Raw genomic sequence first — 16,542 nt, 5'->3', positions numbered from 1 at the left:
ACAGCCTTTTGTAACTCCTGAGTTACCGTTGGTGAGCTGTCACTGTAAATCAGCTCCTCTTGGGCTGAAGTTTGTCATTTGTAGTTAGCATGTACAAAAGTTATAATGTTCTGTGAGATATTACAGGGGAAGGACACTCTTTAGAATCTGACAATTACAAGGAGTGAAGTTTTCTTAGGCTCCCATGAGTGAGTAAGAAAATGTAACCAGCAGGAAGTGATACCATTGCATTTCTTGGTATGCTCAAAAAGTTTAGAGAAGTGTTTCTCTGCCTTTTAGTGAAAATTATAATTTAAACTTCTCTGTAGGACAGTGTATATATATGCAAAGATGATTAGAACCTCTTTTGTTAGCTATAAATATCCAATTAATTTCAACAGCAGACTAGAATGGGCTAAAAAAATGCTGATACATGTTTCTAAAAGGCTATTTTTAATCAACTGTTCAGATGAAGAGGAAAAAGTTACATGATCACAACATACGTGTATTTTTATAGGTATGTGATGTGTAGGACTGAGGTTTTGCATCCCTTTGTATATTTGTTTGGGTTCTATGTTTATCTTGTGTTTGGCAGACAGCAAGGAGAAGTTTCTCTCCTTGAGTAAGGCAGTGGCATTTCTGTAGTTGTTGCTAGTTGGAACGAGGCTTCCGTTTGCGAAGAAAGCAGGAAAGCAGCTTGGTCTAGGCTTCCATCAGGTTACCGTCTCGACTGACTCTGTAAGAAGGGAAATTGATGGGAGGAGACACTTTATTTCCCAAGGGATGTTCCCTGTGGTGATTTTGGAATTACTTGAAGCAGCCAGATAGCTGGAGTTATTTCTCTATCAGTCACTGATGGGAAGTGCCTGGTTCTTGGCAGCAGAGCTGGTTCAGCTCGGTACGTGGTTGCGGCGTAGTGCTGAGGTGACTGGGTGACTCTGCTGGTGGTGTCTGCAGCAGCACTTCACAGCTTCCTGCCGTAATTCACTCACTTCACTCAAAAAACTTGCTAGTTTAAAGCTGAAATGTTTTCAACTTTTAGTCTTATTAAATCACTTTGCTTGCATAACCCGTTGTTTCCTGAGCTTCTCAGGTGGCTTTAATATGCTGAAACCCATTGGCTTGATGTGGAGATTTATAGGGGAGCTGGTGATGTACTCCGATTGCTTGCAGACCTGCATAGTATCCCCTTTCATTTTGTGACTCAAGTTTGTGTGCAAAATCTTTAATCTCACAGGATTTAGGAAACTTGCAGAGTTTCACCAGGAAAGTTTCAGGCAAATGCTGTTGTGGTCATAAGCTCAACCTTGTGCTCAGGCCTATTTTGGTAGCTCATTGTTAGATGTGATTCACGTTGGATTCAAAGAAGGTTACTGCATTTCGGCAGTGCTTCTGGTTTTGCATTGTTTTGGAGCTTCGTGACTTTTCTTGTGACTGTTTATCAGTGGTAAAGCATGTACAGGCTCCTCTGCCAACAAGAATGTTGATCACTTGACTGACATTTGTTAGTAAGTGCAGGAAGCTGCTTCTTCGCTTTATAAAGAGCTGCTTAGTCTGATAACCTGTATGTTATGAAGGTGACTAAAAAGAAAATACAAATCTTTTTCCAGCCCAGATTTTTTGAATAGTTGCCTGCAAGTTCCTACAAAGATCATGCAATGAGTAATCCCGTTGAAGTCAGTGACTCAACTTGTTGCATAAAGATTCGTGCAGACAGAAACTGTGCAGCAGGGTCTCCTCAAGACAGTAAGAACCAGAATCAGTCTTCATCTTAACACTTCAGGATGCACTTGCACTTGCATCCTGAAGTGAAAATGACCCATGTGCTTTGTTTTTAACCAAGTAAGGCAGACTTCTGCATGAGGCTACAGTGAAAAATTACATCTTTTTGTTGCTGTAAATTGTTTTCATGTTTACAGACTTGTGTGTGTGTATGTTTTTGCTTCCTAATCAGATATCTACATAACAGCTGGCAGTATACATTTCCTTTCCTAATTAATTTCAAATTTTTTTAAAGCCTTTTTCCCCCAAAGGATTACTTGCAGTTTTCTCCATTCAATAGGTAGCATGAAGACTTCTGTGACTTCTAGGATACTGTTGCTACCCAGCTGGTTGTTTTTGTCCTTTTGGCTAAAAAGTACCTTTATCGCTGCATAAGGATTTTATAGCTGGTACCTATAGCTAACTAACTTTGAGTTTAAACATCTGTTCATTTATGCGTGAAAAAGATGAAGTAAAAGCTAGTTGTATTAGTGTTAGTTTCTGGACATGAGGGAAGAATAAGAAGGGGTTGATCATGTGAATTTAGGCCGTGTGCTGTCCCTCTGACACATTCAAAACAATAACGAAAACAGAACTGCAGATTTACAGGCTTAATCAATGTGATTAGTTTTCAGCTTTTAAGTCTGTTCCTGTAGAGAAACATAAAACTCTCAAACCACACTCATACTTTGAATAGCATTGTGCATTTCCATTTCTTCAAGCCTTTTTCTTCTTTTTTTATTCCCTTCCATGTGTAATTTTTAGCATCTAGCTGAAGGAATTATGCACGTGGGAATTAGGAGTGTGTTGATTATTTAATACACTTCTCCTTTTGCTTGGTTTTTGTTTTGTTTGCTTACTTTGTGCAGGCTTTTGAGCAGAAAACTAGCCTTACCATTTTCAGGTATTTATGGTGTGGCAGCATGGAAGCTTTTACTGCTTTTCTTTTCTTTGGCCAACAAACTATTTTTAAATACTTTTCTGGCTTAGTTTCACATCATAGCTCATCTGCATCTGTTATATTTTTCTACCTTGGCATTGCAGGAGTGGGACTCTGCTGTGATCAGTGTTTCAAGGGTACAGTGGTTGTTCCTGGAGCATTACTTCAAAGACAGCAGGGAGACTTGAGGCACGGGCAGGAGGACACTGATTAAGTTCTGATTTTGCAAGTCTTACCTTGGCTCCGTAATTTGTTTACTTAAATGTGTGTGTATTAGAGGTCAAATTTGAGAGCTAATCTTTCAATGAATGACTAGCAGAGTAATTCTTGGAACATTATGTCTGTATTCCACTGTAAGAAATGTCTACAATTTCTGCATTCCACTCTGTTATTCTTTATGTTGCAAAGTAGGTGATGAGAAGTGAGCTGCTGCTCATAATTTGTAGAGGAAAGGCCAGTTTGAGGTAGTCCAGCTTTGAAACCCAGTGTATATGAATTTATTTGCATTTTTCCTTGAAAATTTTCATAAACTCACAAAAATGTGAATTGGTTGTGCTGGTTTCACAATTTGAAAGGATGGATTTTTTTCCTTCAGTCTTCTATGCAGTAGATAGTGGCTGCTTAAAAAAAAAGTAATGTGTTTCCAGTTTGCCAATTAACTTTGCCTTGAGTACATCTGCTGAGTTTGGATGTTTTTTAGTTTTTTCTTTGTGAAAGCTTCAATGTCAATATTCATAAGGAGTTATTTAATTGCATGTGGTGATATGTGGCACTTTGATTTTAGAGTGAATGGAGTTCAGTGACTGGTCAGATGGGCACTGCAGACACTGTCTCATTTGAAAATTTATCACTGAGGTAGGCAAAATAAATCTATCGGTCTCTCCAAAAGTTGCAGTAGAGATGGAGGACAAGATTGCTTTTGATAAAGTACACATTTCTGTAGTGGAAAGTCAGGAGGAATCAAAGTTTCTGTCTGTAGAGTCCTTTGGTACACAAATCAGCGTGTGTCGCTGGGGTTATAACTATTTGTATGTTCTGAGTGTAACTGGTTGATAGCCTGTTGTTGTACTTCATGCATTTTCTATCATAGCAAAGGTCTTTTCTCCCAAGCCTTTTCATAAAGTTATGCTTAATTGAGCTAGCTTAGCCCTCTGATAGCAACAGCATTGTGCCAGGGTTTCTTATGCTAAGGTTTTATGGTATATACCTCTGTTTATTGCAGAGTAATGAAGTGTTACTGTTAGCACCAGAAACTGAACTTTATTCCTGAAAGTTCAATTCGTAATTCTGAGAGGAAAAAGTCCATTTGAAACTTCTTTTGCATGTACTTTATGATTTCAGGACTTTAAATGCTACCCTGCACTGCATTCAAATCGGCTGAAGGCAGCAGCTGCGTATAAAATCCTATACAAACACATGCTTCTATGGGAAGAAATATGTAGCAAAACCACAAGGGTACTCTAAAAGTTGAAATATGTGTTGTGGTTTAACCTACATAAGCTCTGTTAAAGCTGAGATACAACAGGATGAGCCAGAAAATACAAAGAGTTGGCATTCCTTTCTTATGTGCTTGTCATGACAGTGTGGGCTGTAAAGAACGTATCCATTCTCACCTCCACAGCAAATTGTTAGCAGTTTAGTTTGGTGCTTTTTTCAGTAATTGCTGTTTATATAATGGCAAATGTGAATCTGAAGGAACTTACTTGATCTTTTATGGAAATTTGTAGTTAAGATTATTTGATACATATTACACCATTTTGTTATTATGGAGATAATATCGGAAGACCCCCTACCTAATTTCTAATCTAGTCTTGTTTATGTGCAAATTTCACAATAAACACTTTATTCTACCTCCTCTGCTTATAGTGGTTGGTTTTTTTTAGAAGGAAAGCTTTTGGGTACTGCTTAGATTTGCAAATAAGACCAGATAAATATTTTATTTTTTTTAGGATCTTTCACAGGTCTTACCTTGGACTGTAAAAATGCTTATTGTATGAGAACAATCTCTTTATTCAGTGTCAGGTGAAAAATGAATTTGTATTTCAGTACAAATGTGTTGATTTCAAAATGTTCTTTTGGTTTTATCTTTTCAGAATTTGAAGTTCTGGTGATCCATCATGGGGAACCATGTAGGAAAAAGAGAACATAGCGCTGAAAAGTCAACCAAGGTAATTGTAGACAATTGAAGAGGCAAGGCCACTTCAGAAATGTGTATGTCATGAAATGAAATATATATATGTTTGTCGTACATTTGTGTGTTTACAAGATCACTTTCACCATTACTGTTCTGTAGTTGTCACTATAAAATGACCACCATTTTTAAAAAAGTTTCTATGAGATGTGGCCAAACTGGATTTTGCTATGCTGGATTTAATGAGAGGTGTGATATTTTTCTGTATCAGATCCACAACTGTTAAAAAGCTTCTCAGTCATGGTGGAAATGAATTAAATAAAGCCCTAGAAGCATGGTATTGTAGACATTTTTAAAGAGCCAGTGAATTGAATAATGTTCTCTGTGTTGACAGCTTTCCATTTGGGCAGTCATTGGCTTTATCCATAAGAAGCGATATAGAAACACATAAAATAAGAGAATTCTAAAGTAAAAGATTGTCAGTTTGAGAAGATACCGCTTTAAAAGTGTCTTTCCCAGAAAAAAATAATGGAACTGTCAAAATGTACTTTTTATGTGTATTTTGCACATAACATAGATTTCTGTTTGCCTTGTGATAATATCTTGTTTATTTTTCTTTCTACATTGTACCGGAAGAGCATTTACACGTATCTTAAAAAAAGACATCTCTTTAGACATAAAAAAACCCAAGATGCTTCTTGTTGCTAGCAATTGCTAACTTCCCTCCACCCATCCCCACCCAAAAATAACAGTTTACAGTCTGAGCCCACACTGTATAAAGCTATTGCCCTTTGCATTGGACAGATGATATAAACAGATAGTTCTGTGCTTTATCTGGAGGAATGTGGATGTTGTGCATTGCTGCGACAGATAAGCAGCTATCCCTAAAAGGTATACGAACTAGAATTCATGCAGTTATTAGTTCTTTGCTGTCTCCTTTAGGAAAATACATAAACACACTGGAAGGAATAGGGAGAAAACAGCAGGAAGAGAGGACAGCTGGCTACGTATGTTTTTGGCTTGTGTTTGTGCAGTATTTTGCAAAACAGTTTTGTGCCCCAAAGTTTCAGTTTCAGTACAAACAATAGTATGAGTCCCAAGCTGTGGTCTTCTGGACTTCCCCTCTAGAAAACTCTTGTTGTGCAGATCCAGCAAACTCAAATGCATGAAACAGATGCATGTATTTAGCCAAATATTTTGATCCTTTCTGACCAAGGGTGTGAGATCTTGCAGGTGTGACACAGCAGGCATGCAGAGGGTGGTGGGCTGTTCTGCATGTATCCCCTGCTTTGGTCTTTAAGGACAAAACTTTGTTACAAAAACGTATCCTAACTTTTCTCCTGCTGTGGGATTACATGTGTCTAATGCGTCTGGGTGGCAAGTGAGCGAGCTATTGAGCACATATTGGGCCTCCTCAAAATGTAAAAGATTCTTCAAACTGTAGCAGCCTGTGCAATAGGTGTGAGTTCTGCAGTGGTGGGCAAGAGCCAGGTGACTGCAGGTCTTACACTTAGTGTGCAAGACAGGTCTACAAGGAAGTGGATTGCTGCAAATTTTTATAATTCCTTCATTTTCCTAATCAGTTCATGGAGAATACTTGATTCTGCAATCAAAATAACATTCATTTACCTAAAATGCTTTTGAAAGGGGAATTTATTTCTGTAGTAATATCTTCTGTCCCTTACTTATCCTTCTACAGTGACAAAAAACCAAAACACCAAATCCCTAAACTTTAAAATAGGCAATGCTTGATCAAAATCTCCTTTTGTGCATGTCAGATAGTAATTATAAGGCGACAGATTTAAAATGAGGAAATATACATTTAAGGTGCTAGTACGTATTCCTCAAAATTAGTCAATCTTGATTCAGTTCTTACAGGGAGCATTAAAATTATTACTGGCAGTAGTAACCATATGTCATGCTTTTTTTCTTTTTGCTGTTGAATATAGCTGTAAATTAGAACTGGTTTCCCACCACCATTCTGGTGTGTGGTATGGGAGACAGCTTTGCTGAAGGTTTGCAGACTATAGTGGAAATGCTGCATTGCTGGTCCTTGCTCTTAGCAATAGAACTGGAATGAAAGAGGCTAACATCTGATTGAGGGTCTTTCTAAAATTCATTACTTGTAATTTAAGGGTATTTACTATTTCCTTTCCCAAAATTATAGTGGCAAAGAACAATATCATTTTAGGAAGCTTCTTTGAACCTGTGATGCCAAATTTGCTGCACAAACAATGGGCTCCTGAAGGATAGACTAGTTCTCCAAGTGGTTATTTTGTATGTAGTGACATTAGAGAAACTGTTGCTAAACTGTAGCAATCTTAATTCTTGGTTGTCCAATACATGTCCTGTATACTGCAACTACTACCGGTTGTAGTGTTGTTGACTTTGTTTTGTTTTTGTGGGGTTTTTTGAGTTGGCATCTAGCTTTGCTTAGCTTTCAGTATTTGAATTACGAAATTAGAAATGGAGATCTGGAAAGCAATTATTTCATCAGATGTCTAACATGACACCGAGATGCTTTCAAATCTGGAAATTTGCAAAAGACAAGATGGCTTCCCATGCTGTGATACTTCTATAATACTTCTTTCAAAGTATTGCTCTTCTCTTGATTTATAAATATGCCAAGCTACAGTGATTATGTAATAAATAAGGAGATACTGTGAAATTAATTGAATGCTTTGAAAAATAGTTGGTCTATTCGATCTAAATAATGCAGAAAGTAGTGACAAAACCCTCATGTTCTTCTCAGAGCAATAACATACTCAGTCTCATTTGTCAGATTTCTTTCTCTTCAATGGATCTGCATTTTTTAGTTTTGTAAGACAGATAAAAACTATTCAATGAACCCAGCAATTTATCTTCTTTTTTTTTACTTTGGATTATACCGGACTTTTCAGTCTGCTTAAAGTTTTAGTAAATTTGTAAGTATTCATTTTGTTTAACTTTGTTCTTAGTGTTAATACTTGCATTTAAATTTACATAAATACATCTAAGAACAATAAAAAACCACAGTGGGCTGTCCTTCATGCCCAGAGTTTCTTTAAATTCTCAGAGAGCTAAGTGTAGAGAAGTAGACAGACAACTGACGTTTAATTGGTCTTTGTTCGGGGTTGTAGTTGATCTGCGTTAGTCTGGCATCCTTAAGCTATGAAATGCCATGTGCTCTTTTGAAATGACTAAAGCTGCCTGTAAGTATTACAACAGCACAGTTCTCTGCTACTCTCCACTTTGTCTCCCTCAGAGAATTCTGCACAGCACATACACTGCCATCCCCAAATCTCTGAACTTTCTTGGTATCTGTCAAAACTGGCCCTTAACTTCATTGACTGGGAAGATGGGGTTGGAAGGAAGGTTTCCAGCATTGTCCCATTTATTCCACAGCAACTACCAAATGCACCAAGTCCGTAGAGCCTGATTTCCATGTATGTCACATCACTTCAGTACTGTGGGGAGCCAGAAACCAAGCTTGTGACCTATAATAAAACATCGAAACCCAATGCCCTGGCATGTCAAGGGACTGTTTGCTTGAGAAACTCATACAGACCTAGAACATGTTAGATTATTGGGTCATCAACCTGTTTGATGTCCTTGATATACTTGGGGTACCCTGTAAATAAATACCAAGGAACCCAATTGCTACCTCTGATATCTAACTCTGAACAACTTTGGCAAATGTAATTGCCACACTATATTGCTTTCTCACAGGCCAAAACTGAAAACAGTTGTAGTGATGATAAGGCACTCTGTCTACAATGATGTAATATAATTTTTATTAATCTAATGGGTTTTTTAATGTTTTGTTTGAATTAAATTTTATTTTTTCTTTAACTAAATGAAACAATATTTTTGTTTGAACTAAAAGCTATCTGTTAACATTGGCAAAGTCTTGCTGTGTAGTAAACTTATGAAAAATCTTGCCATTCATTGCCCTATGTATGAACCTAGAGCCTGTAATGTGTTTTGCAGTGGTTGATTTGATAATTTTAATGACTGGTTCTCGTAATTAGTTCAAGCTAAATTGCTACCATGAGCACGTATCAATAATTCAGTTGGTTTCTGTGCTGCTTCTGAGGAGATTCTGTTTTCTTTCCTATTTTTTTTCCCCAATTGTCTTGCTAATGTTCAGAAATGTGCCCCCTGTGCAGCCTTCCCCCGATAACATTGGCAGAAAGTTTTCTGGCTGTCCCTGATAAGAAGGAGCTGAAATTCTGAATATGGCCTGGCACAGGATGGTAGTGGTATTGTTCACCTCATAGATGCTCAACAATCTGGAAGCAAAAGGGTTTTCACACTGAACTTATCTGATGCCCTATCTCTCATGGTTGAGACTGATTACAGACCTGAGCCATAGATACGGTTTTTACCAGGTGCTTCCTCTCAGTATGCATCATAAAGTATCAAGAAAGGAAAAAAACAACAGATGAAGTAATTTTATTTGCTTTATTGATTGCTCTGAAGTGATATTTTTGTAATATAGAGATTTATTTGTAATACTTACACTTCTACATACATGACGTACGGACTATGTAGATTTTGAAGTCTAGGGTGTACTTTTCTGTAAAAAAACTCAAACAAAGAAAATTCAAATGTGGCATTTGATTTTATTACCTTTGAATAAATAGTCTTATTACCATAAGTTAATTAACATAAGTTAGATGCAACCTTTTCACTTTTCCCCCTAGCAAAGTTGTATAGCACTGCTTATTTTCTACTACAATTGTGTGTTCTCTCAGTCTTACCTTTTGTAAAGCAATAAAGATCACGGGGGCTATAGTGATGTATTCTCTGTAATTTTATAGATTGATTTAAACACTCTCTCTCAAGTCAATATCTTTCTGAAGGCAAAGAAAAGAGAGAGAAAAACTTTAAAATGTTGAGAGCGTCAGTGTTTTCTGTGAGAGATTTGATGCGCATTTTCCCCAGCCAGTTTTACAGGTTATGGACTGTAGACCATTCTTGTGACCAGCCAATGTCTGGTTAAGCTGGTACCTGATGCGAGGAAGTGCTGCTTTTGGAAGAGGCAAATCCTTTTCCAGGGCATGAAGGGAAGTTCTGGGCAGTCAGGTTAAGCAGGACCAGTTCAAATTGATAGATGTCTGTTTTCTTCAAATTCCAGCATCGACCTGGATTTGGCCTTGAGCAAATCCTTTGGTGCTCGCTCTGTCCTTCTACTGAATTTCTTGACCTTCATACTGTCTAACTGGATTGTTTGTTGGGATGGATGTAGTGTCATTCTGTATTAATAGTAGTGCTGGGTGACCCTGAGTGGAGCCTTCAGGGACTACTGTGCTTCAGCTACTGAGATGGTACCGTAGCAATACAGAAATGACTGTGCTGTTTGAAACCTCTGAGAATGTCAAGTCTGCAGTAGCTATGACGTCTGTTCTCAAAAATTAACCTTAAGACCATCGTTCAGTATGGTACTAGAAGTCTATGTCTGATGTTTAAGTAGGCTAGTATCTCTACTACAAAGTTAAAGGGAACAATTTATGTGTCAAAATCCAAGTCATGTGTTTAAATACTTGACTGTTCATTATACTCTTAAGATGCTGATTTTGATACGGTCAATTGTAGTTGTAATGTTTAATCTTCCTAATGTCTAAAATATTGTAAGCTCATTGTAAGTATGTGTGGAGGATAAACTGACCCTCAGTCAGAGCTGGTACTTGTTACACTTCCATGTTTCCCTTCATTGCATGTATGTGAAGGTACAATGCTGTGCTGTGCAGGGCGACTGGTAGAAGAGTTAAAGGTGTGAGGTAAGGCAGATGCAAGTAAGGAGCAAGCTCTAGTCGCTGCCACAGCGCCTGCTGCTAGTGTTTGAGGAGGTACCTGGATTGTATAATCCTGGTAGTATGTCACTAGATCTGCAATTTGGTAAAACCGTGAGTAAATGTGTAGGTAACAGTTACATGAGGTAAGTTGAGAGCATGTTTTTCTGTTGTGCACACAACTGCTAAATTCTAGTGTTTCTTGATTTTGTTCTTGAGCTGGTTGAACTTGCATGGGTGTAAAAGGAAGAGGTGCAGTTGCTGTGGTTTTGGCTGGGGAGGAGGTAGGGTCTTAGGCTTTGTTCTCCCACCCTCAGCCTGTAGAACTGACTAGAAGAGGGAAGTACACTGTACTTTCTAATGTCTTGTGCTTCAGATACCATGCTGTTGTGGTATAGTTTCTTATACTTCCCTTCTTGTTAGCTTTGATACACAACTGGATAAATGTCCTGTCAAATGAGTTTAATGACAGTACCACTTAAATTAGCAAGGAGTTGGAAGAACTGGGATGTGATGCACTAGCCGTCCTTGGTGGACTCCCTGTGAACTGTTCTAGTTGCTGAGATGACTTTTTCTAACAAGAGTCAGTTACTGGAGCCTGAGAACATGTTGTTCAATGCTTTAACATCTTCATGCTGGAAAAATGAAGGCAAAGTTGTTTGTATTTTTAATCTTGAGGAAGCAGTAAGTGACATGGACACCCTGAAAGGGAGAAATATCTTCCTTCCTCATATAATCTTTTTTGTGCTTTTACTGTTGTTGTTGGCCACAGATCAGCATACGACAGTATGTTTTATCACCTGCTCTGAAATCGGTTGAGATATGTCAAAGCAACAAACATTAGGTATATTTGAGAAGAGTCTAAAAAAACATTTGCAGTAACATATTACCTTAGAGTGCAGTTGTATCTGTAAAATCTGTTGCAGTGAAGTGTGTTCTCCCTGTTAGGTTGCCAGACTTTACCTATGGGTACCCAGGGCCAAGCCACAGCAGAATATCCAGTATCTAAGACAGTGACTAGTAAATCTGTCCTGTAGCACTTATCAAAGCATTAAACCCTGGTGAAAGTGCATTTTGAAATTTGTCCCCATCTTTTCCCCTAATGCTACTTCTGTGGTCTTTGACGCTGCTGGGAAGAAGAGCGCTGGAGCCGTGTTTTACTTGTCAGTTTCACACACCTGTATTTCTGGTAACGTAACTGCCTGTGCAGCTAGGTCAGTGTAACTGGTTGTAAGACACGGTTTTACATGATGCATCAGTATGAAGACAAAATCCCAGCTTTGATGCTAAATGTTTTTCCGTGAGAAAAGATGACTTCCATGTTGCTAAGGTGAGTTGATTCCAGCTCTCATTTATAAACTCAGCAAGTGTGAAGCGGACATCGGTATGAAGATGATCAGGGCTTTCCCATACGACATACCACTTTAACAGTAGTTTCTTTTTGCACTTCAGGGGCTGAAGATTAATTTATTACATAATTGCAGTTATTTGTACACTGAGTGAATTTAACTTGAGCTCATTTTTCCACTTTGAGCTAAAATGTCATGGAATGTTTTTCTTTTTTTACTTAACTTCCTCATACCCTCTGCTTTAAGTTGATGGAAATACTTTGGTAGCATTTGCCAGAGGGGAAAAAAAAACTTTTTTGCAACAGGAAATTGAAAAACTTTTAAGCAGAGTAATACGACTTTATTTTTGATTGCTGAGATAAGGTTTGCTCCTAAAACCAATCTGATATTTCAGTGCAGCATCTTGTGGATGTGGCCATAAAAATATCAAAACTTGCATAGAGCTGAAAGCCACAAGGATACATACCACTTTTCCTTGATAATTAGGGGGACTTCTGAACATCGGTTATAATCATGAAAAGGCAATAATGGAAATCTTGCATTTTTGTCACAGTGCCGCAGAGTGACATTCAGGTTGGTGTAGCTGAACTTCGCTAGAACTTTAAGATTAATTTAGGGAGATGTGAGGGTACTTGGCTTGCTCATGATCGAAAAGACCTAAGAGCCAGAAATCATAAATCTTAGCAAGTCTATTGCTGATGAGATCTCTCCTTAAACACGTCAGTTATTATGAAAACAATAGCCACCATTTTGGGGTCCTCAGTTATTCCTGTTCTGTGTAAGAGCTTCAGGATTGGATTAACTGTCTGATAGTGCTGAGGTGAGTTATGGAAATCCCAATACATTGCAAACATCTTGGTTAAAAGATACTATCTGAAACGGTTACATTGAAATCTGAGTGGTTTTGTTTTTTGATTTTTTTGTTTGTTTGGTTTGGGGATTTTTTTGTTTTGTTTTGTCGTCATAACTGACTTAGGTCTAGCACATTTTCCCAGCCTTTCACACCCCCGCCCCCCCGCCTGCCTTCCTCCCTTTGTCTTCCTTCTTCTTTACACCCAGTTTCTTTCTGCACACTACTTTCTGCCAGCATCTCCATATCTCCATCTCTGGTGCAGTGTAAATTCAGTGCTGTGTTTTGATTTTTCTGAGGCATTAAATAATACTGAACTGCATATTCAGAAAGAGTGAAGAAATGGCCAGCTAACACAGTCTGATTTGGAAGGTGGGAACACCGTAGAAGAAAAGAGAGAAAATTCACATTTTTCTGACAACATGTATCCACCTGAAAAATGAGTTTCTCTTCCAGCCAGCTCTCTCCCTTCATGTTGACATATGACTTTCAGCAGCTATCCCAGACTACCACAGTACATTGCTTTACACAGAAATCCAGTAGTGCCATTGCCAGTGTTTTACAGCTGAAAATCAAAATGGTCTCCTGTTATTTTTATGACCAATTGTTGTTGTCATGTATATGTTGTTTTGTCATAAAGTTGTGTTTCTGTTTTTGCAGTTGTACTTTGTACCTGTTAAAGAATTTGTTTTGTGCAGGAACAGAGGAATTCCTGTTGAATTCCTTTGGGGAAATGTGGCTAAAATTTGTCTATGTGAAGTGGAACTGTGTACAAAAACTTTAAATCCCACTTTAATTCCTTGTGTGCATGCATATATATGTATGCACACATCCATATAAAAAAAAAGTACAAGTGTATATTTAAAAATAAATAATGTGCAAACGCAGGTTTACATTCAAGTGTAGACACTCTGTTTATATCCCTGTATGGCTGCAAATGTTCTCACTATATGAGTTTCAAAAGGCAAGACCAGTAAGCCTTCCACTCTGGGGAGTCTGGCTATCCGTTCTGATCACCCTTGTCAACTACAGGCTGAATGTTTTCTTAACATTGAGCCAGAGCTTTCTACTGCAAATGAAATTTGCCTTACGGTGCACAGTGATAAAGCCTGAATAATCACGGTCTTTTTTTTTTTATTATTAACCAAATGTCTGAAATTCCAGACAATCCTGGTTTTTTGAGACTTGGCAGATGAAAGGTTGGTGAATGTGTGACTGAGAATCTCAAGTCAGTGCCTGTAACAGTTGAGGAATGTTTATATCTCGTTAAATAAATTAAAGATATTTCTATATTTACTAATACTATGTATTGATTTAAAAAATTAACTATCTTTAATATATTTAACAAATACATAGTACCAATAAATATAAATATATCTTAATATTCTAGGAAAGATTTCAGAGCTCACAGTAGGTCAGACCCGCTGCATAAAGTAACAACTGTTTTGTCTTTGGTACACTGCCACACAGAAAACTCAGCATGTTCGGGGTGATTGATGTTACTTCTGAAGCTTGGTCACATGAGATGAGATTCTATGTCAAAGGCTGTACATAATGAAGACTAAAACTTATTTTTTTTTCATTGAAATAAGTGACTTCCTTTATGCTGCAGGACACTTGCTGATAGTAAGAGGTCCTTTCCTATGATGTTGTGCTAATCTTCAGTTTTTTCAGAACTGAATCTGTGTTAGGAGAAGTTACGTTCTATATTTTGTGATGGCTCTGAACCACTGTAATCCATTACATTCAAATTGACTTAAATGAAGCATGTTTATCTGTAGGTGCTGGCAATGTGGACCTAAACATTTAGCTTTAGGATTCTTGCAGATTCATTTACTTGACAAATTACTTCTAATGTTAATTTTTTTTTTTTCTGCAAATCAACATTTAAAGAAAACCCTAATTCTTAATAAAATGTGTTCCTTTATGTTTCCTTCCGCTCATTTCTTGCTTTACAAGTAAGGGTTTGGTAATTAGAAAAAAAATAGATGAAAATTCTACTTAAAACTAAGCTTTGACACATTTTCATGGTTTTGACCTCAGTGCTTTGTGTTTTACTTTCCTGCAGTTCTCTCAGGAGGAGAGGGAACATAATTGTATTCAGAAATTTCTTCAACGCACCTGTTCTGCCTGTTACACTCTTTTCCTTTCCTTTGGCATCTTGTTTGTGTTATGCCCTGTAAGGATCAATAAAACCATCTAAAAATGAAAGTTTTGTGGAACCTGGGGGAAAGGAGGCCAAAAGGTGCTTGTAAGTGGATGCATTCAGGTGGGATGGGGAGCCCTGAGTTCTGATACCCCCTGACCAGATTGTCCGGGTGACTGCCCTGGCCAGTGGTCCTTAACGCCAAGTACATGAACAGACAGGGGAGCGAGCGCTCTGTCTGCCTTTCAAAATCTGCTTTGAAAAAGTGATGCTGAGAACTTGCAGGCGTCAGACTGTGCCCTGGGATTTTGCAGAAAGCTTATAATGCAGTAGTATAATGCAGTTAATACTGTAATAACACTGTGTTGCAGCTGTTGAGTCACCTGATTATGGGAGAATAAAAGATTTGCGGCGTTTTGGAAGCCTATGGGGCTTGACACATAGACCTTGTATCAACTAAATTGCATGTCTTCAATAACTTCTGATTGAGCCTCCTGCTGGTATATGTAAGGGACAGGAGACCCTCTGAACATGTCTCACATGTAGCCCACAAGGCAGATGGCTCCACCAGGAGCAGGGGGCCTTGGCTTCGATCCCAGCTTTGGAGCAGGGATCTCAGCAGTTGACAAGTTGTTCTGTTTTTTGCCCTGATCAGCTCGGTTTAACCAATTAGGCTATGAGCTGTGGGCTGGTGGAGCAGGTGCTGAGCTGCTTTCTTCGTGCTGAGAGCCAGATGGCCAGTTAATTGTCCCAATCACTGAGTAAGACTTGGCCAAGTCTCCTGCCCAGTTCTCAATTCTGCTGCTGCTGCACTGCCAGGTTGGGTCTTGTGTCTTTAAAAAAAATGAGGACTTCAGGGACATCTCTAAGCATCTGGACTACTTAGTTGTGATTTAGCGGGGTTAGATTCAAACTCTGAAATGGTTCCTAGCTGACTTTCATTTTCTTAAAAGAAAAAAAAATGCCTAATGCTTACGAGGAGCAAAAACTTCTTGGTCTGAGTTAGAACATCTTGCTTGTTACAACTTTGTTGGTATCGAGGTATGGTTCTGACAGAGAAAAAACTTTCCCATATTTTAAAGAATTGATTCCCTGGGATTTTGCAAGGATAACTTATATCTGTGGAGTTACAGGACAAGAATTGTGGGAGGAATTTTGAGGGAAAGGTTATTTGGAGGGTATTTTAGTTTGCCAGAGTTTCCAGAGTCCTTTTCTAGGATAATTATTTTTCATTTTTAGGAAGAGATGGGAAATGATTATTTGAATTCTGTATTTAAAAAGATGTGCTAGACTGTAAGGGGTTTTAAACTTGCTAATAAAATTGCAAATGAAGTGTGTTTGCTTATCTATATGCTTATACTTAGTCACTCAGTGTAATAACTGCAACTATAGTTTACATGTAACCTCTTCATATGAATGTATTTGTGAAATGCAATATATGTGGCTCAGTCAGTTGCTTTTGTGTCAAGACAATCCACTTCTGTTACAATAAATAATGCTAGGAGATAAAACTATGGTGTGCTAGAGGCAAAGGATGGGGCAAAGCAGAGTAACGATATGTCCTTTGCAGTGGTGGGGAATTCAGTTACAAAGATGCCTAGGTATTTCCAGC

The 16,542-nt window shown here is 38.1% G+C and overlaps 1 protein-coding gene across 4 annotated transcripts in view; it reads left to right on the top strand.

The window, feature by feature from the left end:
* MBP (myelin basic protein) overlaps positions 1-16,542 on the top strand; it is a 120,158-nt gene that overhangs the window by 23,468 nt on the left and 80,148 nt on the right. For all 4 annotated transcript variants that reach the window (XM_055704694.1, XM_055704696.1, XM_055704693.1 and 1 more), the window contains exon 2: positions 4,774-4,848. In XM_055704694.1, coding sequence (XP_055560669.1) covers positions 4,798-4,848 — 51 coding nt within the window. In that variant the 5' untranslated portion in view covers positions 4,774-4,797. The remainder of the gene's footprint in view (positions 1-4,773; positions 4,849-16,542) is intronic.

The sequence above is a fragment of the Falco cherrug genome, chromosome 3 (assembly GCF_023634085.1).
Source record: "Falco cherrug isolate bFalChe1 chromosome 3, bFalChe1.pri, whole genome shotgun sequence".
NCBI classification, from domain to species: domain Eukaryota; kingdom Metazoa; phylum Chordata; class Aves; order Falconiformes; family Falconidae; genus Falco; species Falco cherrug.
The sequence above is the reverse complement of the archived record's forward strand: the minus strand, read 5'-3'. Positions and strand labels throughout refer to the sequence as shown.